The sequence below is a fragment of the Streptopelia decaocto genome, assembly GCF_964273445.1.
Source record: "Streptopelia decaocto genome assembly, chromosome: 7".
Classification (NCBI taxonomy): Eukaryota; Metazoa; Chordata; class Aves; order Columbiformes; family Columbidae; genus Streptopelia; species Streptopelia decaocto.
The window spans coordinates 55149452-55173942 of NC_138661.1; the positions used below are offsets into that span (position 1 = coordinate 55149452).

The following is a 24491-nucleotide window of genomic DNA, read 5'->3' on the forward strand; positions in this document are numbered from 1 at the left end:
AAAGCTTCTTTTGGGGTCTCTTAGTATAATACATATTCAAGCTGCCACTTGAAATAAACATGTTGGGGATTCAGCCATTTTCTTTGTGAATATTGCTTGGTAACTATTGTCTGTCTCATATTTACAGTACATCTTTCCTGCACATTTAGGTACACCAGAAAGCCTGGCAGAAAAAGAGCGACAGCTCTCTACTATGATCACCCAGCTGATCAGCTTACGGGAGCAGCTCCTGGCTGCCCACGATGAACAGAAAAAGCTGGCAGCCTCACAAATTGAAAAACAACGGCAGCAAATGGACCTTGCTCGCCAACAGCAAGAACAGGTGAGGCTCCAAGAAAGAAACCTGTGAAAATGTTTCATGCAGAATGCTTATCATAAACACTGTCCTGCTTGGTGTTTCCTTTCATCTTTTGATAAAAGAGCTTAAATATCTTCAGAAATTACATCTGTTTCCAGAAAGAGGAAATCTTTTTGGATCCTGAGGAAAAAAATACCCAAACTATTTATTTCCTAGAATCAATGGCATTTAATAGATTTCGCAGTTCTTGTTTCTTGCCCTGAGATGCGATTTTGGGAGTTACAAATAAGCCAGACTATAGCCATTATTTAATTCCTCACCTTTTTGGAAAGAAAATAATTGAACCAGAAACCTTAAGCAGCCTCAAACCTTCAAATACCTTCTATGAGTAAGGTCTGATTTTTTTGTTTTAGATTTTTGTAAAGGTGCATTTGTCCAAAGAGCTGTACTTTTCTCATTGTACAAAAGGGTAACAACAGTGATCCCATACACTAGTCCCCTAGGCATTAGATCAGACAGATCCAAATTAATGAGTGGTTTTTAGGAATCTGACATTATTACTAGAATTATCTTTTCAGTTAAATGTATTTTATAGGATATATACAGCAATATATGCTCTGTTGATTTTAATGAGTTGTGACGTCTGGTATTTTATGTGCTTGAGTATTTGCCCACATGTAGGGATATGGACTCATCCTCTAATGGAAAATAACATAAAGGAACACTGTAAAAAATCAGAAGTTAGAATGTCATTTAGCCATCCAGAGATGACACAGTAATTAACTATTGACACTTGTGAATAAGCTAGCACAAATTAATCTTGACACATTTGCAGACGAGTGATATCTTACAGTGAACACTTTGTAATTATATTTCAAAATGAAAATTAAATGACACTTAAAACTAGGTTGTCATGCTCAATGAAGCGAGCATGTAGCTCAACCGATAGGCAAATAAAATTCAGAATTTGAGCCACATGGTGCTTGTGCACCCTACTTTACTGTGTCAAGCCTATACATCAAGACTATGCTATGGTAATTGCATTGCAGGGTATTGGATACATTTTCTATCACAGTACTGTTCCATCTAAGAGGAACCATTGACATTAGATGCTTCCTGGTATATTTCTGTTTTTCATCAGGAAATGCCTATTCAAATGGTACTATATTGTCCATAGAGGTACAAAAAGCTGTTCACAGGCAGTCTGAACTCTGGCAAATCAGTGCCTTTGGACATATTAAAAAAGATCTCATCCTTGCCTTGGCTATAGCTTACCAACATCAGATACTGTGTGTCTATGAAAAAAGATAAAGCACTCAGAAGGAATTAAGTATTTTGAGAGTGGTAAAATACTAGAAGAGGTTGCCCAGAGAGGTGTTAGATGCCCCATCCTTGGAAACATTCAAGGTAAGGCTGGACGAGGTTCTGAGCAACCTGCTCTAGTTGGAGATGTCCCTGCTCATTGCAGGGGGGTTGGACCAGATGACCTTTGAAGGTCCTTTCCAACTTGAACTATTCTATGATTCTATGACCCCTGACGCAGCTTCATGCAGTATCTGATTTTGATGCGAAATTACAGATATTTTTTTTCTGAAGCTGACTATCATGATAATCTTTCTGTTACCTTCACTGAGATTTTAGCAGGAGGGACAACATAGACATAAACCTGACAGATCTTATATTTAGTGACAAGCACTACACTTAGAAGATGGAATAGCACAATTGGTGTGTTACTCATTAGAAACAGTAACTCAAGCACTCATACAGGTTTTAAACTATTCTCTGTAGGACAGTTACCATTAGAGTTGTGTTTCCAAGCATAGGCACTGCTGCTGACCACTGATATAACAAGAAATGACCTGAGGAGCTAGGAGCTGCCCCAGGGTTACCTGGGCACGCATGCTGCTGGCTGTTTGAACTACCTTTTTCACTAGCAGTCCAGAGCCTGCTTCTTCAGTCTTCATTCACCGTATTTTTATTGACTTTACTGGGAGATATACCCAGAAATATTTGAACGTCAGGCTTATAAACGGAGTAGTTGGCTATGATAGTTGCTTAATTCCTCTTCTGTGTGGCAATTTACCTTGATCCAGTCCCAGAGTCACATAGACCTCAATTTGTCTCTTTGAGGTCATATGCAAGACTTAAAATATGTATGAATTTTGTCTCCCATACAAAAGTGAATTTTAACTCTAGCCGTGAAAAAAATGGCAGAGCTATTTCCAGGTGACAAAGTGAGAGATGAAAGAAATGACAGACTTTATCTCTGTGTGTGCACAATTACAAGCTGTTAATATGTAACTGCGGATTCCTTAGGAGTTAATCTGAACAGTTTGCAGTAAAACTATGTGATTGTTTATTTCCAAATCAACCTTGCTACAGTTCTGTAATTTTTTTATCATTAAAACATTTTACTTAGCTTTCTCTGTTTATAACAGAAAGAGTAAGCACGCTCAAAAGATAGTGGGGAAAGAGACCAGGAGGGTTTTTGCCAAAACTGAAGCAGTGGATTTGAGTGACCAGACTACCTTTGTCACCATCTTCTTGCTGTTTTATGTGGTTCCTCTGCTCTAGATAAATATTTATAGGAGGGGAAATTATATTTAAGAAATGAAGGTAGCAGAAGTGCTGAGACTGAGGTTTCCAGGAAACACAAATCTTGTCCTTGTTCCAGTCTGCTGCACAGTTGGACTCGATCTTAAGGTCTTTTCCAACCAAAACGATTCTGTGATCCTAAAGCAGAAGTCCAGTTGTTCCCCAGCTCCGTGTTACCACTGCAGGGAGCAGCTCGGCAGTCTGAGGGCAGGATCCTCTTTCCCTTCTGCTCTTGCATGCTGGTTTGGGATGGTTTATAGCAATCATGGTGAGAGGGGTGAGGGTATGTCTGGGACAGATTCTGTCTCCTTAGTCTCTTAGTGCTCCCTGCCCTGAACTCTTGCCTCTCTCCATCTATGTTAGAGAAGGGATTTAGTGAACCTTAACCATCCAGATCCCTTAGTGAATCTACCAAATGAGGGTAAGAATATCTACATATTTCACAGGGTTGTGTTGAGGATAAGTTACTGAGCATGAGGTACTGCTTTTACACAGAATGAGACCCTTGTGTACTTCCAAGGAAGACTTGGAGATTTACAAGTGAAGTAATGTGCTGCTCATTGTGAATGAAGTTATAGAAGCTTGCCCTAGGAGCTTGTGCTGAATAGCGAAACATCTATAAATACTAGCTAAGGCTCCAGTTCAGCAAAGCAGGAAAATGTGTGTTTAACCTTAAGCACCTGAGTAATCCCATCCCATTCAGCAAAGCACTTAATTTTAAGCATGTGTTTCATTCCCATTGTAGCTAACGGTAATGCATCATAGTCAAAGATCACCACAGGCTTAAATGCTTTGTTGAATAGTGATGAGATTATTCACACGCACACAGCTAAGCCCATGTTTCTGTGCTTTCCAGAGTTGAGGCCTAAGTGCTTAAAATACATTTTTCTTACTGGCTAACTAGATTGTTATGTTGGGTTTAAATTTAAAACGTTTACATCACATATGCAGATACTTCTAAAGCATCCTTCATTAAAAAAAAAATAAATTATAATAAAAATATAACGAAGAGTAACTAATAACATGTTTTTTCCTCAAAAATATTGACATTTCATTATTACTATTTTAACTTAATAGAAATTTTATTTCTAACAGATTGCAAGACAACAGCAGCAACTTCTGCAACAGCAGCACAAAATCAATCTACTGCAGCAGCAAATTCAGGTCAGTGTGTTTTATTGCTCTCTTCTGATTATACTTAAATTCCATTTATGGAGAGGGAAGGATCTGAAATAAAGCAGCCACCTGCTTTACTAGCAAGCTTCAGTAAAGATGTTCTTTATGGAGGGTCTTGTGTCTTAGAAAATTATTGTCAAACATCTCTTTGGTAGAAAGAGCTTTTCTTTAATAAGCACAGTTTTCTTCTAAAAGTTATGAACTATTTCTTAAATCTTGTCATTTAATTCTGAAATCTGCAATCAGTTTGACTTGTATTGTGCTAAGTAAAAGCAGATTCTGAATCATTGTTTATAGAACTCCTTATTCTACAGAGGTGAAATTGGCTTTATAAGAAGGTTAGATGAATGTTTTCCGTTTCATTAACTGAAGCAAACATCTAAAGAATAGGATAATAGGCGCTGAGACAGTACTGAGTCCCTGTGACCGGTCTGCTCATGTACAAAGACCCAGAGGTATATGTGTCCCATGTGCCTTTGGCGTAATTGAACCTTTGTGGATCTGGCAGTGTTTTGGAGATATTCAGTTATCTGTACTTGTACTCAGAACCTGGTTTAATTTTGTGCAAATATATGTGGGTAGGGACTGACATGTAGGTAGAGGCATTATTTACATGTGACTGTGTTACATTCTTCGCTTCCCACTTTGTTTGAAAGCATTGCCATGGGCCTGCTCTTTGATTTAAATATTTTGGTTTGGTCTGACAGATGATTGTGCTGCCAATTATTTCCTATAAGCTTCTACTATTATTTTTTTCCTTAATCAGACAATTGCCATGTTACTGGATGGAAACTGAAGTTTTTCCTTCCCTCATCCCAAAGGAATGTTTGTAAATGCTTTTGCAAATATTGTAATTCAGTTTCAGTTACACTTTAAGGAGTTTAATTAACATATATAAATGTGTTGATACCTGGGATGAGAGACACAATTGAATTTTAAAGCACCGTTTTTGCCTTTGCTTACTGGAAGACTGCACGTTCATATTAGGTGTACATGAAGGATGGGAGAGACATAAGAATAGTGAAAGGAAAAAATACACCATCTTCTCCTAAGTGTTATTTGCAAGTCTGGCTTTAGAAAACAAAGGATCATATTAAAAAAATTTACTTGGCATAAAAGCTAAGACTGAAACATAGATGAGTCTGCTACACAGAACAGTTATTTGCATGAGGAATCTCTAATTTTTTAAATTCCTTTAGAAATTTGGACACAGAGGAATCATGACCAGGTAATTTTTGTTCCTATTTGGCAAGTGTGGGTATGTTTTACAAGGAAGTATCTTGCTCTGTAGTAAAAAGTTCAAAGGTAGTTTATGTTTCAGTTCACTCAATACTTTCCAGTAGCTTTACCGTTCCACTGACTCTGGGAAATGTGGTCTTAGAATAGGCTGCACATTAATTTTAGAATAGATTGCAGGTTCGTTTTCTTGTTTACTCACAATTTTATGCTTACACAGTGCTGAACCCTCCACAAGTTTTCTTTCCCATCCTTTCCTAGACATATATGCAAAGAAATGTTTTAATGATGGTTCTGTTCGTGTGAGCTAGATTATTTCTTGGTGGTCTTTCCCTATATTTGTTTCAAATTTCTTGCCAATATAAGCTACTCTTATTCCATAGTTCCTAAATAGTTTGGCCTCTTTATTTGTATTTACATGAATCTGATCAGTGTATTTGAGGCAGTGAGGACTTTCCTCTCCCAGCTTGTTAGCCTGATTGGTAGTGGGCATCTAATCACCCAAGGAACATTGTAGAGTCCAGTATGAAGCACTGGGTATGTTGGGCAGATGCCATCTCAAATATACGTTGAACTTAGGAGAAGATTTCTAAAAACCAGTTTGTTAGGAGATTGTTTCTTAGGCTACACACCAGCTCACATAGTCCATTTGCTTGTGAGCTGACTAGTTCTTTGTTTATTTGTTCTTTCTTAATTCTGTGGCAGGTTTGCTGGCCAGGAGTTGCTTGGGAGAGAAGTTAGTTGCTAAGTTGCCCATGCAATTTGCAATAGGTTTGTTGCTCTTGAATTGATTATGAGTGTTGCAGTTTCTTGAGACCTGTAGCTCCTGCAGAGCTATAGGTTGGATGAAGAGGCAGAGGAGAGATTCAGTGCTGTGCTGGTTCTCCCAGGTCCCCTCCCAGCATCTTCCCAGGAAACCTCAGTACTGATACTGAAGTCACACTGGTGACCCTGGGTGGAATCCAACCAAAAGTAGGAAACTGCAGTGCAAATTCTGTCTCAGTTAATTATCCAGATTATTTTTCGTGGTGAACAGAGAGAAGCAGAGTGAATAGTTTTAGATGTAATTCATCTTGTCCTAAAGTAGACATTTAAAATGTCAGATGAATTGTTCCCTAAAATGGCTGTTTCTCTCCATTAACTATAAAGGAAATGCATGCTGATGCCTAGAGTGTAGGCATCTGAAGCGAGATGAGGTGAATCACTCTCTCTGAGGCTTGAGGGGAAAAAACGATTTTCTAATAAACGTTGACATTCTCAGTGTAGTTTTTGGGCTTAGTAGAATTTGGAACTTTCTTGATTTTATTCAGAAGGTGCATTTGTTTAAAGACATTCTTGAGCAACCCTTTTCAGGAAACAGCAATTACATAAAATGGTGTGGATTCTTATTTATACTTTGTATGCATGGAAAAACAATAGTACTCTTCCCTCACACTCCCCTTTTGAAGAGATTACAAAATATAAGTAGCACAGGTGCCAGTTCCATCTGGGCAAGGGCCTATTCATGGCACAACTACTTGAAATAAGTACACTGTGTTCTCCAGGATGCAGGAATGGGGCATTGCTGATGCAATGTTTTCATCACAAGACACACAGTGTACCACTGTCATCTTCTGAGGTAGAGTGTTAATTCTTATATAATAATTTCTGTGAATAAATGCATCCAGTTTATTTAACCATTTAAACAATTAGAAATTACTTCAGATGGGGCTTACGAGATTTCTGTCAACCACATATAAAAGTGGAAATAATCCATGTTAAATAAAACACAACTTTCCCTGGACACCTACTAGGTTCATTTACTGAGAATTCTAATTATTTGTTATTTAATATTTACATTGTGTTGTATATTATTCATCTATTTAATCATTTTAAGACCTGCTTTCATGTAGTTGTTGATTTTTGGTTTATTTTGTTCTTAAGACAATTTACTGGAGCACCTTACTCAAGACTTGTTCTACATCCAAAACTTTGTCAACAATCTGTGAGCAAAGAGGACATTAGCCAGGCTTAGTATAAGAAAACAACATAGGTATTTCAAGAGTACTGCAGTCATTAAATGTTCTGCTTAATTGTCTCATGTTTTCTAAGTGAAGGTAGTATTACTTTCCGGGTGTGCATGTTGGGGAAAGCAGTTTTGTCTGTTGGCTAAAGGGAATAGGAATCTGGAGTTGTTCTCAGTTCTGTCTCTGATTATCTGAAATTTGGCAAATTGTTTCCTGTCCCTCAATTAAAATGTAATGTTTTGAGAATCTTAAATGAAAAATTTCAGATAAATGTAGTGTGTTATTACTTTTCAGCTCAACTGTTCATAATGTTCACAAACACTCTCCTACAGAGGAGTCCATAGAAATGGGAGGAAATCTAGTATGTCAAATTAAGTTCTTTGTTCTGCAAAGCTGTGCAGAGGAATTATTGCTTTTAGTGGAAATAAAGTTGAGAAAATACTGTAGAGCAAGAAAGAGCTCACAGATCAGTCTCCAGGTTGATCCAGATTTTAAGGAATTTCAGTTTTTTGTTTAATAAAAAGTATTCATTCTTAAAGTAGAAGGGACAAAATGAGGCTGTTTCAAGGATACCTCTTTGCCTGTGCTATGAAAATGAAAACTTCTAGGAATAAGGAAAAAAACTGTTTAAAGGAAGAATTTGGTGGTACATCATGAAGGTAAGATTACACTGGAGGAAGGGGCTTACATCTGTGATCTCTAGAACTGTTCCAAGCTTCAGAATCACTCGAGGCCCTGAAATCCCTGAGAATTCAATGCCTCATTGCTGAATTTCGTCCTTTCAGAATGAGTCGTGGGGACAACTTCTGACCCCACCATATCCAGCTAAAGGAGCGGGTTGCATCTCACTGATGCTTGGAGCATGTTGTTCCAGGATTTCCCTCAAGCGGGAGTGGTGGTGCTACTGTGGATTTAAGGGATGAAAGTTTGAGGGCTGCCCTCCTCTGGTGGGGAAGCTTCCTTAGGGTGAGTCCTATATTTTGTCTGAAATCTTTAAAAGGGGTACTGGCTGTTGAGCTATTCTGCAAAAACCTGTGATGGGTATTACAGTGATAGCTGATCCAAACTGATTTCATCCATTTCCCTTCACCTTATTCCTCTGTACTATGTTCAATGCCATTGTAGAGCATTTCGTTTTCTGTTTGAATCAGTATGACTTCCATTGCATAGAAAAACTGTCTTCCTCTGCTTTCATAAGTATTCTGTTTTAATTTGGCCACTAGAAATTATTCCTAATAGTATATTTTTTTCTAGTTTAAATCTATACATTTATGCTGTTGTAGTTTCATATTTCTTGCATTTTTCTGTTTCAGGCAAAAAGAGTGAACATGATTACCATGATAGTAAAAAACAAACAAAAAAAAGAATAGTAACATAAATGTTACAACTATTTAAACTGTCCTTGAACAGGAATCATTTGAATTATACTTAAACTTAAGAGGCTGAACCAATGAGTCTCTCTTCTTATCCATGATTAACTACTGACAATTCAGGTACCTGGTGAGCTGAATAAGGACTATCTCTTTATGTGAAGTACATGTCTAAAGATCAGGAATAATTACATTCCACATTAGCCTTCATGGCCTCCCTGACCTGGTTAATTAATTTTTTGCTAGGATAATAATAGTAGAAATAGATTTAAAGATATGCTTTATCATTAAGTATGTAACTGACCTCCAATATTAATAGCTGAACCTTTCATTTATTGCCTTTTGGAGATGGGTTAAAGCTCCTTGCAGTGAGCTTGCTGAAAATGCACAAGCTGAAATCTAGTTATTGTCAGTTCAGTTCCGCTCTCTGAGGCTTCTTTGTAAACTGGATTTAGCAAAAGGCAATTGAAATGCTACTGTTCTGGCACTAGGGAATATTTTCCCCAACTTTTTTTTTTTGTTATTGATCATGAAACTTACCCCCTTCCAGCAAGCTCTGAACAGGACCAAATAAAGCAATTGAAAGCAATTTGATACATCTATTGGCAGCGTACGCAGATCAGATACTCCCTTGAAAGAGAGCGAGAGTTATAAACAAAGCTTAGAAGTCTAGGAATAGCCCCCAGCTTCAGCAAACCCTTAAAATATTTTGTAATTGTATCTTCAATCATGAATTAGCCAGGAAAAACAGACCTTTTTTGCCTTTATATTTCACTGCTGTATGCTGTTTTTAATTGCCCACAGGCACACTGTTGTGATCTTCTTTGGAAGTTTAAAACCAGGATAAAAATGCAAATCTAATTATTTCTTTTATCTAATCTAATTAACTTTTACAAGTAATGATAGCTGCACTGTAGCCTGCATCAAACATTTTAATAATGATGTTTCTGGATTAAAGAATAGGTAAAACTACTGTAATTTATAAGCAGTCAAGATTATGGCAGTAGAAAATGTAAATGATTGTGGTGGCTTAATAAACTATAGCTACAGTTTATTAATTTACAGTAGAAAGGATACATTTCCCTTAAATTCCAGTTCACTCATTAATTGGCTCCCAACTGTCATTGGTATCTTTTTTCTTTTTTTTTTAACAGTTCAGTATTAAAAAAATCTAAGTCCCCTCTGCAATGCAGTTGTGTGCACATGGAAGAGACAAATGCTGTTCTGTGCCTGGAACTTGTATAATAGTTGGCTGCTAAATCCTTGATTCAAATTCGGGGGGTTCTGCTGCAGGCATGGCATCACACTTCTGCCCAGCTCATAACTTGCTTAGTTTTCTTCAACGGAGAAAAGACAAATATGCTAAACATCAAGATCAAATGTTTCATATTTTATTTATTGTTACACAGCGGCTTGCTAATGAGTTGTAAAGTCCATATTTGATAAATACCCAAGGAAAAGGTCTGTAACAGGCCAGCTTTTTCCAACAAAAAAAAATCTTTATTGCTGGCTGGTTTGGAATTTTCTCTGTCAGGTGTGTGGGAAGACCAGCAATGTGGGATCCTCACCTCCGCCCAGCAGCCTACCCTTTAATAAATATTCCAGCAATGCTCCCTATCCTCTGTTCGGTCTCTTCCGTACTAAAAACACCTTGGCATGACAGCATGGTGGTAGCCTAAGCAAAAAAGACACGCTGCACTAAAGGTTCCCCCTCGTGTGCTGCTCCTAAGCTTCTGCTCTTGCACCTTGGTCCCCCATTTGCATGGATCCTGCTAGCTGCTGTGTCCCTGGTGCCCTCAGCCCCTGAAAACAAGATTTATCCTGGCGAAGGAGAAAGTTGTTCTGGATTTGACTCTTGACACAGTCCTTAAAACTGTGTGCAGTCTTGAGGTGGAGGAGTGGGTTTTTAACAATTTTTACTGTGACCTTCTAAGAGTTAAATTAGCTTTCCTGCCGTTTTCTAATTCACAATATGGTGTTTTTTAAATTTTATTTTAAATAGCTTTATTTCATCTCCCCGAGTCTAAAGAAATTGTATTTAATGCAAAAATTAAGCCTTGTGTATCTCTTTCATATGACTTCTCTAATTATAGAGCAGTAAATGGTAGAATAGCATATGTTAGCAACATGAGCAGCAGTCTATGAAATGAGCTACAAGTTAATAAAATGATCTTGTGGTGGTGTTGGCCAAATGTTAGCACACATGTTTCGGAAAGTCATATTTCAACAGACTTGAAGAATAGGACTTTGGCACACGGGTGCTGAACATGATCTGATGTGTGGAAATTAGTTAAACCAAAGTAAATGTCATTGTTTCTCAGGCTCATGTTGGTGCAGAAAATGATAGTAGCTGCCCTCCCACTTTCCCTCTCCCACGTCTGTTTTAAAATTGGAAATGAAGGCACAGGCATCCATCCTTCCCAGTTCAAGAACTGCTGCTTGGTTGCTCTGGGTGTGCTGTGTTGCAATCTTGCCAGTGGCTTAAGGGCTTGTTCTCAGCCGTGCCCCTGTCAAAGCCAGGGGCTAAAATCTCATTGATCCTATTGAGCCCAAACACTCGTTTTACAGCCTTTGCTTACAGAAGGGCTTCAGATTTGAGCCCTGTTAATTTAGGTGGAGATTATATCAAGTTCTTGAATAACAGTAGAGGATCAAGCAAATTTTTGCTACCTACCTGTACTGCTGCGCAGGGGTCACTCTCAGCTGGTGATCTGCCCGTTTCAACTAAGCCTGGAGTGACATGCTGCGGCAGTCTCAGTGTTTGCTGATCCAGTCTAGTTTGGCAGGTATTATGCCCTTCTGAACCCCCCTGGTGCTATTCCTCTGGTAGTACAGGTCTGCATGACCCTCTCTGTCAGTCTGCATAATGCAATATTTGGAATAATGCACTAAGGATAAAGTATTTGTTTCAGCATAGAAAACCAGTATCCTTCCTAAGTGGTATGTGCACAATGTAAAACGGATAACTGGGAGCAGAAATTGCGGCCAGTGGCAGGCTACCAACAGGGCCAATCCTGTGAAGTCTTGCTTGCTTGAGTAATACTTGCATAGCCAATATTTGATGGCTTGTATATTGAAGTATTGCTCACGTAAATGGGCTTTGCAGAATTGAGCACCTCATATGGGGGAGACCTGAGAATATTAGTATTGTGCTTGGAATATCAAAGATACAAATGAGGTGGGGCTTTTAGGGCATGTAATTTGTTTTATTAGGCAAATAGATGTTGGAAAAAACAGGCTACCTTTTGGGCACACCAGCTCTTTTTCAGGTCCTACATCAGAGTTACATCAAAACATATCCCAGGACTGACCGAAACTGCCTAAGACATTGACCTTTCATTTCTAATTAGTTACTTTTTCAGTGATGATTTTTATGATTGACAACCATGTGATGGCCAAGAGGGAAAACAATCAGGATTTGCATTTTTTTTTTTTTTTTCCAAAACCTCCACACTATTTGACACACTCATCAGGAGATAGTGAATAAAGAAAATAGTTAATAAATGTTAGTATTGAAATGACTTGATTTATGGAGATATTCAGGTATACAGGCAAGAGTGGAATGTGATGATATCAGAGGTCAAAATCTCTGTCTGCAGAAGCAGCTATTTGGAGGAAAATGATGAAGTACAGCCCCACATAAAAAGGCCAAAAGCATTTAGCAAATAAATTGTAAAGTACTTTTGGAAATCTCACAGTAAAATCTTAAATTTACCAGATGAACTAAATCCTGACCTAAAGAATCAAAATGTGTTTTAGTTGTAATTGGGGGAATGTTCCAGAATACAAGTGTATTACTGAATCAATTTGAGCATAAAAACATATTTTAAATGTATTTATTGTCATGACAGCAAGGAAGAAGTGCATTTCTCTCTGAATCCATTCAGGAGTTATGAATTCACATAAAGAAAGTAGTAGTGTGTGCAAACCGGTAAATGAGCAAACCAGATGCTGTTTAACATTTGCTATACATTTGATGGCATATATGTAAAAGTAAAGTGAATGAATATGTCTGATATTGGCTGTGTTATGCAACCAGCTAATCCAGACACTTGCAAAAACGTCAAAGCATAGCTCTCAAGCAAAGGTGAATGGCCTTGCCTGGAATCTGATTTTAAGTCATTGTTAATGTAGGGAAAACCTGGATAATGCCTGCAGTTTACGCCCTATTTCCTTTTGTCTGTTACATTGGAATCCCTTCTCCCCAAATAATTGGATAACATAGTGGCTTGTGTTGTATGCAAGACTTTTGCTTGTTTGAAAGAACTAGTCTTTCCTATAAATCTTGTATATATCATCTTCAGCAAGTTGGGCATTTGCACAGCTTGGGTAAATTATGTCTATATTGAGAATCTAAGAAGTTACACAGTGTGCATTCCATACTTGAGGGATGGGAAATAAAAATTGATATACTGTGCGACACATGATATAACACAGTGAAATATCTTTTAAATTCCAGAGGGATGCACTGACATCACCACACTTAATTCACATACAGTAACTCCCACAAAATGTTATTAATTTTAAATTGAAGTTTGTAATCATTCAATAAAAAGAAAATAAATGATGTAAACAGTATACAATGGTGCATTATGAAATGCTGAATTCATCTTATTCACCCACCCAAAATGACAGTATGTTAAAAAAACATTAAAGTTGTAACACCAAATAATAAAAGCAAAGAAATTCACAGTTGACGGTGAAGTGTGAAATCCATCTTGAGGCACATCACCGCCCCACAGTATAGAAGGGCACTTCTGAGTTAGGGAACTTTATTTTACAGTAATGTATTAGTCATTTTTATTCTGTAAATGAGACACTAACCGGTTGGAGGAACATATAGTTAGTTTAAAATCTGTTTCGGGTAGAGGAAAAGTAGTGTGGGTACTTGCTACATGTAACAAAGTTGATAGTGCAATGTATACCTAATGGCTTAAGCACAGACTGAGATTCCTTATTTGGCAAAGCAATTTATATAATATAAGTAGAGAAACAAACTTTTCTCAGAGGAGGAGTCATGGTACTTTTTTTTTTAGCTCTGACAATGAGTGATTTGTATGGAGAGCTCTACTATCACATTTCTAGCTTTGTTTTTTCCATTTCATTGGATTTTATTGGTAATATATTTTCAGGCTACTCATCTCCTCTGTAACTGCATATCTGAGTGTCTCATGAGCTGAAGTGTATTATCCTCACAACACTCTTTTGAGGCAGAATAAAAACCATACAGATATTTGGGGGCATCTAATTTTAGATATCTAATTTCAGCGACAGAATTAGGACTTTTGGCTCCATATATAAAGCAGTCCAGGTGCTGTGAATTACTTTCTGTTGATTAGACAAGGTTCCTAATTTAAGCACCTAAGTGAAGTTTCCTATGTGACTTGATCCAGTTCTTATGTGAAATTTGACAGACCTGAAATCTGTGGTTTCAGAATTCATAGGCTGGTTCTCTAAAATCTTGGTCATCTCTTTTATCATGACTTTCTGTCAACTTATTCTGATGGAGCTTTCAGCCAGAATGAATCCACTTCAGATAGACAGAGAAATATTTGTTTGTTCCTCTCACCCACTGTCCTGCCTCAAATGAAACCCCTGTCAGCCAGCCCGAGTCCCTCCTGTAGCCGAGCTGCTCACCAGAAGTGCAGCCCTCGTCATACAGAAAGAGGCCCACGGAGAGACTGCTCTTACTGAAGAAGTCTGTACGTTCCCATATCCATGTATTTTCCTCACAGATGTGGAGCAACTTGCATGACTGTGAAACATTCTTTGAGCTGTGGCTTGTTGTGGAGAGAAAATAAAGTTTTGTTCAAAGAGTGCCTAGATTACTTGGCAGTCCCTTGTATGTGTTGTAGGGCATTCAAAAACTTACTTGAAACAGCCATTAAATAATGTTTTTTATTTAATCAAAATGGCTGCTTCTAAATGGAGGTCTTGCATGCCACATTTTAGGCCAGAATATATTTTTACAGCCAAGTTATAAACCTCTGAAAAAGGAGCCTTATAATGGAAAGGTTGACACAACATTAATTTTAGTGTTGTAAACGAAATGGTATAATTTTGGAAAAAAGCCTTTATAGCTCGGCTAAGATATTAATTGCAGGAAATTACAGCATATCCTATTAAAGTATTATGTCAGTGGCATACATAGCATATAACACCTTTGCATATTCTCCCTTGTTTTCACGGCAACGTTTTGCATTTTGATCTGTAAAGAGTCGGTGGATAAAGTGGCTCAGAGTTTCTGATCATTTTTGCTCAAAGGAGAAAAAACCAGCCTGGGTAATGCTTGCTTATGGCCTACTCTAGAAACAGATCTTCTGTTAAACCAGGCACATCCAAAAAGGGTGTTGAGGAATGAGCCAAATTCTGTTGAAATAAAAGTCTTTGTTTTGTGAGTTTTGGACCAGAGATTTTAATTTGGGCCCAATTCTTAACATAAATTTGACTTTGTCAGACTGTTTCCGGAATGGCAACTACTTTTGTGACTTCTTTTTTTTTCCTTTTTACTGATAAAGGCTTCCTTTTCATTTACAGAATCATTCCTGACTGTTACAACTGCATAGCAGACTCAGTCTCTTACCTTTTCGATTTTTGTTCAGTTAATTATTCAGAAAGGCATTTTATGTATTCTATAAATAGTGGAGGAGAAGCCGTAGATCCCTATTAAGCTGAACAATGTAGATATGTGCATTGCATTGTATAGTTTTTTATTCCTAAGAAAGAGCTTATCTGTTGCATTTTTACCACTTTTGGGATTGCAGGGGCATGGTATTATAGTATCATGTTTTCTTTACAGAAATTTGTTCTTATAAGGAAATTATTTGTTAATATCTTTCTTTTAACATACACTGAATTGTAGCCTTTGAGTATAGTCTAAGTTTGGATGTCTTTTAACCATGGTTGCTATTTTTAACTAGGGTGAACTCCTATTGCAGTAGTTTCTTCTGACTGTCAGACCTTTCAGGACAAGGAGACACATCTTCCTATTTGTAAAGCACCTTTTGAGGTGATGATCCTATTAGGCACTTTTCATTGCTTCATTGACACAAATTGTAGTGAAAGATATTAATAATAACATCATTAGTTGGCTTGGGGTTTTTTAATATACAAATGCAACCTGGAGACTTGATACCTCTTTTCCCCTCCGACAACAGCGGAGCACGTGCAATCCTTTACACAAAAAACGTCCTGAGTGTGGTACAGTAGATGAGTTTTTAACAAAATGGGAGAAAAGGCCTTCTCAAAGACCCCACTGATATGCAGTGCATTGGACAGTTAATGTTTCCCATTAATTGCAAGGCTTTAGCATATAACCATAGAATATATCTGGTTTTACTTATCAAAACCAGAACTGCTTTTTCTCTGCCTGCTGCGCAGGGAAAACTCCATGCTGTACCAGTTTCTTTTTACTTGAGGCTCCCAGTATCACCAGGATTAAAGCTGTCAGAACAGTCAGCCCTCTTTATTTTGTGGTTTTAAATACAAAGCGTAATATTGTTGCTTGAGAAGTGGCATGCTTTCAATGTGTTAGTTAAAAATTGCCGAGTGGACAAAACAAAAAAGATCCCTGTTAATAGCAGGCATTGAAATATTGCTTTCACCATTTGGGGGAAAGAAGATACAACTCTGCACTTTAATTTGTTTTTATTCTACACCACTTGCTTGTCTTCATTGGCTTACTCCTACACTCAAGTATAAGGAAAAACTCGTGCTCAACTTACTGAGAGTTTTGCTTCATTGAATGCAGTGCAGGGTGCCATTTCCTCCGCTGGTTGTTCATTTTCTCTCCACTTATATCATTCTAATCCTATAAGTACAGAATTAGGCCCTCTTTTTAACACCAAGAAGAGCTCACATGGAAATGACAGCATTTCATTTTGCCCCCCCCTTTTTTTTTTCAATTCACTTTAAAATATTTCTCTGCTCTGTGTGTACATTTGTATTTGGGGATAATTGTGCCTATTCACCCCAGAGCACTCAGAGGTATCTGATATATTGTATATGAATATTCTTGTCTTGGATGTGTTTATTCCGTTATCACTTTGTGCACTTACTATTTTGTTTTAATCAGAGTCCTTTTTCTTTTATCCAGGATAGTATAGGTGCATCTTTCTCATAACACTCTGAAAACTCAAATGGTTTCCTCATTGTATTACTTTCCTGTTTTGTTTATTTTAATTGAGAAAAGACTCTCTTCCTAGGCAAGGCTACACATCTGTCATTTTATTTATCCTGTTTTACTATAGTTAAAATATGCATACCTTTTAGACATAACTTTAAGAAGAGCAGAATATACTAGTAATTTATACAATAGACACTGATGATTATTGACCATTAAAGAGTAATAAAACATTTCCTGTGTGAAACAGACGTAGCATCAAATGTCTTTATTTCTGTCAGTAGGTGTTTCAGGTTTACTTCACAGATCTGAATGTTATTATGTAAAGTTAAAAACCTGGCTACACTCTAGCAAACATAGGTCACCTCTTAATAAATGAATGGACTTGCAAGCAAAAGAAAAAAAAATACTTTGAAGAAAGTCCCAGGCTCATGCGTATATTAACCAGAGCAGATGAAATGATTTATTGGGTTTTATACACAATCTGTAAAGGGTAAGCATTGCTAACAGAATGAGTGGCAGCCTCAGGGAGCTGAGTAGCCCCCAGGGACCAGCCTTTGTTCCTCTGGACTTGACAGGCATGTGTCCCTGTTAAATGAGGGCTTAATTTCTCTCATATGTGCACAATTTCCAAGCTCAACAAAGGCAGCCAGGACTGCAGCTATTTAAAAGAGCCAGCTCAGGAGGAAGCATTCCTGGAGAAAGGGGATGCTAAGGGGCTAATTACTCACCATAGATCAGCAACTGTTTTTTTTTTTCCTAAGCGAGGTTTATTAACATGGAACTGCCAGTTTCATTTTACATAAACATACATTAAAATTACAAAGGTGTTATTTCTCTTTGTGAAATAGCCATTTTAAAGGTCTTGATGACAAAAAGAAGTGTGTTCATTTTTTTCAGGCTTGCAATGAAAGTCATCATTTTTAAGCTAATGGAAAGATTTTTTTTTTTTCCAAAAAGTACAGAGAGCTTGCTTCTCCAGTGTCTTCCACTTCTTTCTCAGTCTTTCCTTATCTCACAAATAGTAAGAGTCATCCTCAGTGCTTACTGCATTCATGTAAATATGATAATTAATATTGTCCAGATAAATAGTTCTGCATATGAAAAGCATATTAATATTTACTTAATTACGTATCTAGCGCGGTATGCTTTTTAGAAGCCTCTCACTACATTTTTAAATATGTGTTCAGACCCAGCAGACCTGTAGGGTGCCTTTCAAGTACTGTAGTGCTGCTACTCCATAGGAGAAGTAGGACTTTCCTCCACTTTTCCAATGTGGGGCTTGGGTCACTCCTGTGTTACTGGCAGTTGGCATTCTCTGTGGAGAACCGGACAATCATTTGACAGAGTGATGTAATTATTATTATTTTTTTTAAGTGTGGAAAACACATTTATTTTCTTTGGACGTTGTTGCCAAACTGTTGTTACCTTCAGAGAAAGATGAGCCACTCCAGTGTTTGAAAATGTTGTCACTATTAGCAAACCACTTTGTTAAGAAATGTTACGTGGCTTAAGGCTTATTTCCTGTTCTGAAACAAACAGGAAACTTTCTTGTAAAACATGCAGCCTATTTGATTCTTCTCCATGAGAACATACTGATCCTCTTAAAATTAGAACCCAAACAAGTGGAAAAAAGTGTTCTCCCATTGCTCTGTGGAGTCACGGGCTGAAAGGCCTTCACTGTGGCATAGGAGGCGGCTTTTGGACGGGTGACATCAAGGCTTGTAGCCTATGATCATGACATGGTGTGTGTGCATTTGTGAAAACTGAGACAGCAGTAGCAATTATAGAGCGATGTCAGTAGCAGCAGCTTGCTTTCTGGATTGAGATGAGCCTTTGAATATGAAAGGGATACAATTCAGAAAAATTAAAACCAGAGCATCTAAGGAGGTGCTGCTTCCAACATTATAAATAGAGTTTGTACAGGTAATATTACATAACCCTTTGGCATAGGTCCCATGAAAACTTGGTGAGGTTGCTCCCTGTCCAATGTTATAGATGTAAATATGTTTTATGAATGGATCCTTTTTTTTTGTATTGGCTTGTGTTTGTATTCTGTTTGTTTGGTGTTGGTTTTTTCTTTTTTTTTTTTCTTAGTGTCATAGGTTGATGTTCAGGCAACTTCAAATCAAAACTGAATCAGCCAAATTTGACTGTTTTCTTCATCAAGTTATACATTTAGCATTGGAAGGAAGACTTAATCTTTCTGAGGCTAGGATGGTAAACGGAGGAATGTTTTGTCCTTCTTTGCATGGTTTCTTTGCTGAGTAATTTTTGCATGGTGACCTTATTTTAAGTTTTGACTTCAAGTGGCCACCTTTAGAATCAATATATTTTTATATTATTATCATTATTGTTATATTTCCAATATAATGATTGCAATTATCAGAACTGTTTTGGAAATTTCAGGTGAAGATTTTAGTCTCTCCGATCTACATTAGAAAAAAAAAGTAATTCAAAATATGTTAGAGAAATTTTTCTTTTTTTCCTAATTCCAGTATTTCCGATCCAAAGTACAGGTTGCAGAATGCAAAGAATGAAACTGGTTGCAAACTTTTAAATGCTTTAAATCATCCCTGAGCAGTTAGTGCTCTAGCTATATGAGGAATTAAAGATTTTAGAGGTACTATTTAAATGAAAAAGATCTGTTCATTCTTTCTAAGAAGAATGGAATGGATGGAGGACTAGTGGAACAGCACGTAGGGCTCTTGGTTTATCTACACTTTCCTTTCAAGGCTTTGCTTTTTCATGCAGAAGAAGGCAATAACAGTAATAGAAAGAGTGCAAAGCTTTCTTAGGTTTTGTTAAGAGGTTTTTGTTTGTTTCTTTGTTTGTTTGTTTTAATTCATTATGAAGTAAATAAACTTATCTGTCTTTTCACTAAATAGAGGAATTCTGATTGGCTAGATGCAGATCCTACATACCTCTGTGCAAATCAGGGAAAACTCCACAGAATAGAAACAGTACATCTGCCTTCATCCTCATAGTAGATTTACAGCTGTCAAGGCTTAGAGTCACCCTTTATTTCCTTTCTCCCTAGAGATGACAAAGTATATAACACTTGATGAACTGCAGCTTCCAGGAACATTCAGATGTTAATGCTACAAAGGCCTATATTGCAGATTGAAATCTTGCCTGGATTAAAATTCTGCTTTGGATGAAGTTAAGGAGCTACATATATGCAGGGGAATTTGGTACTGTTATAAGGCTCAGAGAAAATGGTTTAACCTGGATTCCATGCAAATTCTGACTAAGCCTTTCTCTAAAGATTTGTTTCCATTCTCTGGAGGAGGAGGGGTTCCTCACCAAGAGACTTTCTTTCCATCTGATTAAGAGAAAGCACCTCCTAATCAGAAAGGAGGGTCCCACACAGATTATCTTCTTGTCATGCTATGACAGGACCCAGATTTCACTGAGGCTTTTGTGAAGAGCTGTGGAGAGTATTAAAGCCATGGCTCCACAGTACTTAGTGGTTTTTTTACAAAAGAAAAAAAGAAGATGAACTCATGCTCACTGTTTCCAGCTAGGAAAGAACTTTTATTCCTTTGCTGCATTGTTGTCTGGTTACCAGAATGAAATGTTAATCATGTAAAAGTAGCGTATCGGTCTACTGAAGAAAGAAGGAATAATCAACACTTCCGCATTCTTGCTATCTGAATGCTTTGACTCAGTGTTATGCTTCTCCTCCCCACTTCTTAGATCTTTTTATGTACTTACAAACAGCCGCCTTTGTCTTGTGGGAGTTTCGTTACTCTTTTGCAGCTTACTTCCATAAAATAATGTAATGAATTCAAATTTCAGGCTGTCAACCTACCTGTTTCCCATGTTTGTCATAGCATTTAGTTTTAAAGAAAAACACACAAACACAACTCACACACACACAAACCCCCACTCCCCCAACAACAACAACAAAAACAAAACCAAAGAATAACCCAAACAAATGAAGACCCCCACCCAAACAAAACCAAACCCACTTTTTACCCTGCTTTCCTACAGAAAGAACTTTGATATAACCGTGGTGCCAGTCTATCAGAGTTACACCTGAATAGTTTTTGGACACATTATGTAATTTAGATACCCACAGTTGAGACATAGGAAGGAGCCTAAAATGTATCCATTCACTAAGTCTCATGAAAGTTAGTGGCCCTGATAAACTCTTTTAGGTTTGCCCTGGAAGTAAAGACTTCAGTTTAAGCTCTTCTCATATTAGAACTTGAAGAAGCTACTTGGGAAAGAGATGTTAAAATGCCCTAACTTCAGGAAAAGTTTTGATCTGAGCTTATACTGTAAAAGACTGCAGAGAAGCAAAATTCTGAGTTTGTATCTCATGCAAAACCATGAGAAACAAACATTTATAAATTACATTGCTTACCAAAGTATAATACTTGCTCTGGAGATGCACACACTTCCCATGGAAGCAAAGCCTTGGGTACTGACCAAAATACTGTCTTCTTTCCTGCTTGCAGAGGGTCTGCATACATCAGGGAAAACAGAATCAAAAAGATTTCATTTCTGGTGATATATTTCATTTTACCCTACATATTTTCTGGGAATTCACCAGTTAGAATTTTGTTTGAAGTTTCAGTGATTTGCTTTGAATATGCTGCACAATTTGAAGGAAGACCTTACTGGGAGATTTTACTCTGAAGAAACAGCCAGTCTGTCACTTGCTGTAGCCCTCAGGTTCTTCCCTTTGTTATGTTTGCACTGTTGAGGCTTAGTTAACCAGTTTTCCATTTCACCCACAGGAAATTTTGTGAAACATATGCTTTCTAAAATTCTGGTGGCAATACTATAAATTTATTGACAATAGTCCTGTCTAAGTTAAATTTATGGAACCCGCTAAAACAATTAAACTTTAGATGCATGTAGACTTTATATTTTTTGAAAAGAAGTTTCACCTCAACTCATTTATTCCTTTTCATATTGCTCCATACTTTGGGAGCAAGTATTCGAACCAACTGACCAGCAGCAGAAGGGCTTTTATTTCGTTAGGGTATCACAAAAGTAAGAAGGTTTGAGAGTCATCTGTAATCTCCACATTTAATCCATAATTTAAAAATTATTTTTAAGTAATTCACATAGAGAAATGATTAGCTTGAAAATATACAGAGCTATTTTTGTATATCTTGGAAAGAAGGTGTAATGGATCTGGACAAAGTCTGACACTTTGTCAAGTACTTTATTGTTAATTTTTCTCTCTGACCTATTATATTTTCCTGACAGTTTGTACTTTTTTTTTTTTTCCTTGTGTTCATTGATACGTTTATGATCAATCCTGTTTCTAATGCAAAAGGCTTCCTAGTTGTATAACCACATCAGTCCAGTTCCCCATAACAACTCACCTGCATTCAATCATCTTGCTCCTAGGGAAGCTGGACAAACTTCCTAGCCAGAAGTATTAGAGGAGAGAAGTATGGTGTATTTGAGGAATGACTGAGGGGATCTGTCTGTTTCATTCTGTGTGATGCTTGAAAGAGCGTCATGTCATGAAAGGATCTTAGAAACTGTATTATAACCCTCAGAGGAAACCTCTTATTTGCTTCTTCTCTTGGGCCAATAGTTCTAGACTGTCTTTTGTTGGCTGAGTTCATGTGCTTTCCAGTCCTGTTTCAGGATTTCTCTCCCATTTATGTGCCTAAACTGCAAGTGTGTCCCACAGCCTGGTGGTGTGTTATCCTTCTGAGGGAAATGTGTTGGTGTACGCCATGGCCTCCATCCTCCTCAGCTCCTTGGCCTTCTCTTGGAGGGAAAGTCTAGATGTAAGAGGAGTGGAGCAGAGCCCAGTGTCCTCCTGATATGGGATCCAGACTTAATTTGGATGCACTCTCAATGCAGAAGTGTGTAAGGAACATTTGAGCATAGGCTCAGTCTTACAGAGGCACAGCAAGACATTTTAACCCTCATATTTAAACAAGGCCTGTCTTAAAGTATGTTTTACTCAGCACTCGCTCAATTATCATGTCTTAAATTTTCCATGGCTCCTGGACTGATACTTCACAGATCAGAGCCATCTTTCAGTATGACAGGAAGCCCTACAGTTCCTGAAATCTCCAATCATCTCAGCAGAAAACGAAGAGACCAGTAGCTGTATGATTCAATTACCTCTCAGTTTAGTGAGTAAAATAGTTTTACAGAAAAGGGCACACCAAAGGGAGCAAGAGAGCAAGCATGGGAGTGAGTGCCTGGGAGGAGAAAGGAGAGGGACTGAAGAGGGAGCACTGGAGTAGGAAGATGTTCCACTTTGAGGAGTGAGGTGTTGCATTGTGCAAACTGCACTATAAAGTGGGGTTTATGACTGCAGGAGCTCTAAACTTTTTCCTTGGGAAATTTCTTGTTTCAAATGTTGTCTGTGGCATAGTCAGTAGCGTGAAGAGACCTTGTTGTAGTACACAGCAACAACAACAAAAAAGCTTCACTTTCTTGAGCTGTCAGTTTTGCAATTGGAGTAGAAAAGGAAGATACCACATTTGTATTGTTAGCCTGATTGCTTCTGGAAATGAGCTTATGCATATACCACTAACTTCTCAGCCTGTTGGTTGATTTCAGCTGAAGTTGATAGAAAGACAGACATTTCGAAGAAAACTAAGTTCCCACAATCTTTGTGGAAGCAGACGGTTGGATTGAGGTGAAGGATTTTTTTCCAGAGTCCTTCATGAAAAGCTGCTGTTTGACAGTTTGTTGTTGAACGAGAGAATTCAAAATGGGCAGAGTCCTTTTACATAACCCAACCACAGAAAAATCTTCAGTTGGAGCTTTCACCTCAGTAGACAGTGAAGTCAAATGCCTGGAAGTCACAAATCCATTGGGCTGTATTTGCCCTTAAACTTGTGAAACTTCTTGTGTCAATCATTATTTTAACAGTTTGCACTCCAGAAGCAAACATGGACTGACCTGGAGATATTAACTGTCATTGGTTGATCTATGAACTGTGACCTGATAGCAGCTCCAAATGAAATCTAACCTACTTGGAGTAAATTTTGCTGCAGAAAACAATTCAGGACTCGAAGACAAGGGAAATTTCTGTCAAATTGCGGTCTCCAAGTGCTTCCTGTAGTGAAAGAAAAGTCACAAACTGAAAAAGTCTGATCTTTTGGTTTCCATTCAGTACTTCAAAGAGGGATTATTGGTGTTTTAGAGAAATACTTAAAATTCATATGCGAATGCACAGGGGTATAAGTGAAAGTAAGGAGTAGCAGTAGAAAAAAAGTTTCAACACCCTTGAGTTTGGGATAGCTTCTTTAACTGAAAAATCACAAGTGGGTTATACACACATCATACCATCAAAGATATTGAATTTGTTTTGGCAAAAAAACATGCAGAAATATTAAGTAGAGTGGTGGGAAAAAGTGGAAAAACTAAGAAAGTTCTGAATAATAAAAAAGACACTATTTATATAGGTCATTCCTTTATGCTGACAGAAAGTTTTACTGGGGAGTAGTTCTAGTCTTATATGGTTAAGAGAACATGATTTTCTTCTGACTAATTATATAATTAATAGGCAAAGAATTTTAGGTAATATATTGTGAGAAATTTACATAAAGCATAGATAGAGTGCAAAGGTGGGAAATAGATACAATACATATCCATGACAAACCTCTGTCTATAGTGGATGTCTTTGAAAAATCCTCTTTCATCTCTCTATTACTTCTTTCTACCCTTTTTCCTTTGTTTCCTCCACTCCCCTC

The 24491-nt window shown here is 37.5% G+C and overlaps 1 protein-coding gene across 17 annotated transcripts in view; it reads left to right on the forward strand.

Moving 5' to 3' along the window:
- Window positions 1-24491, forward strand: part of SOX6 (SRY-box transcription factor 6) — a 375354-nt gene that overhangs the window by 225919 nt on the left and 124944 nt on the right. For all 17 annotated transcript variants that reach the window (XM_082059015.1, XM_082059008.1, XM_082059006.1 and 14 more), the window contains 2 exons: window positions 150-322; window positions 3989-4057. In XM_082059015.1, coding sequence (XP_081915141.1) covers window positions 150-322; window positions 3989-4057 — 242 coding nt within the window. The remainder of the gene's footprint in view (window positions 1-149; window positions 323-3988; window positions 4058-24491) is intronic.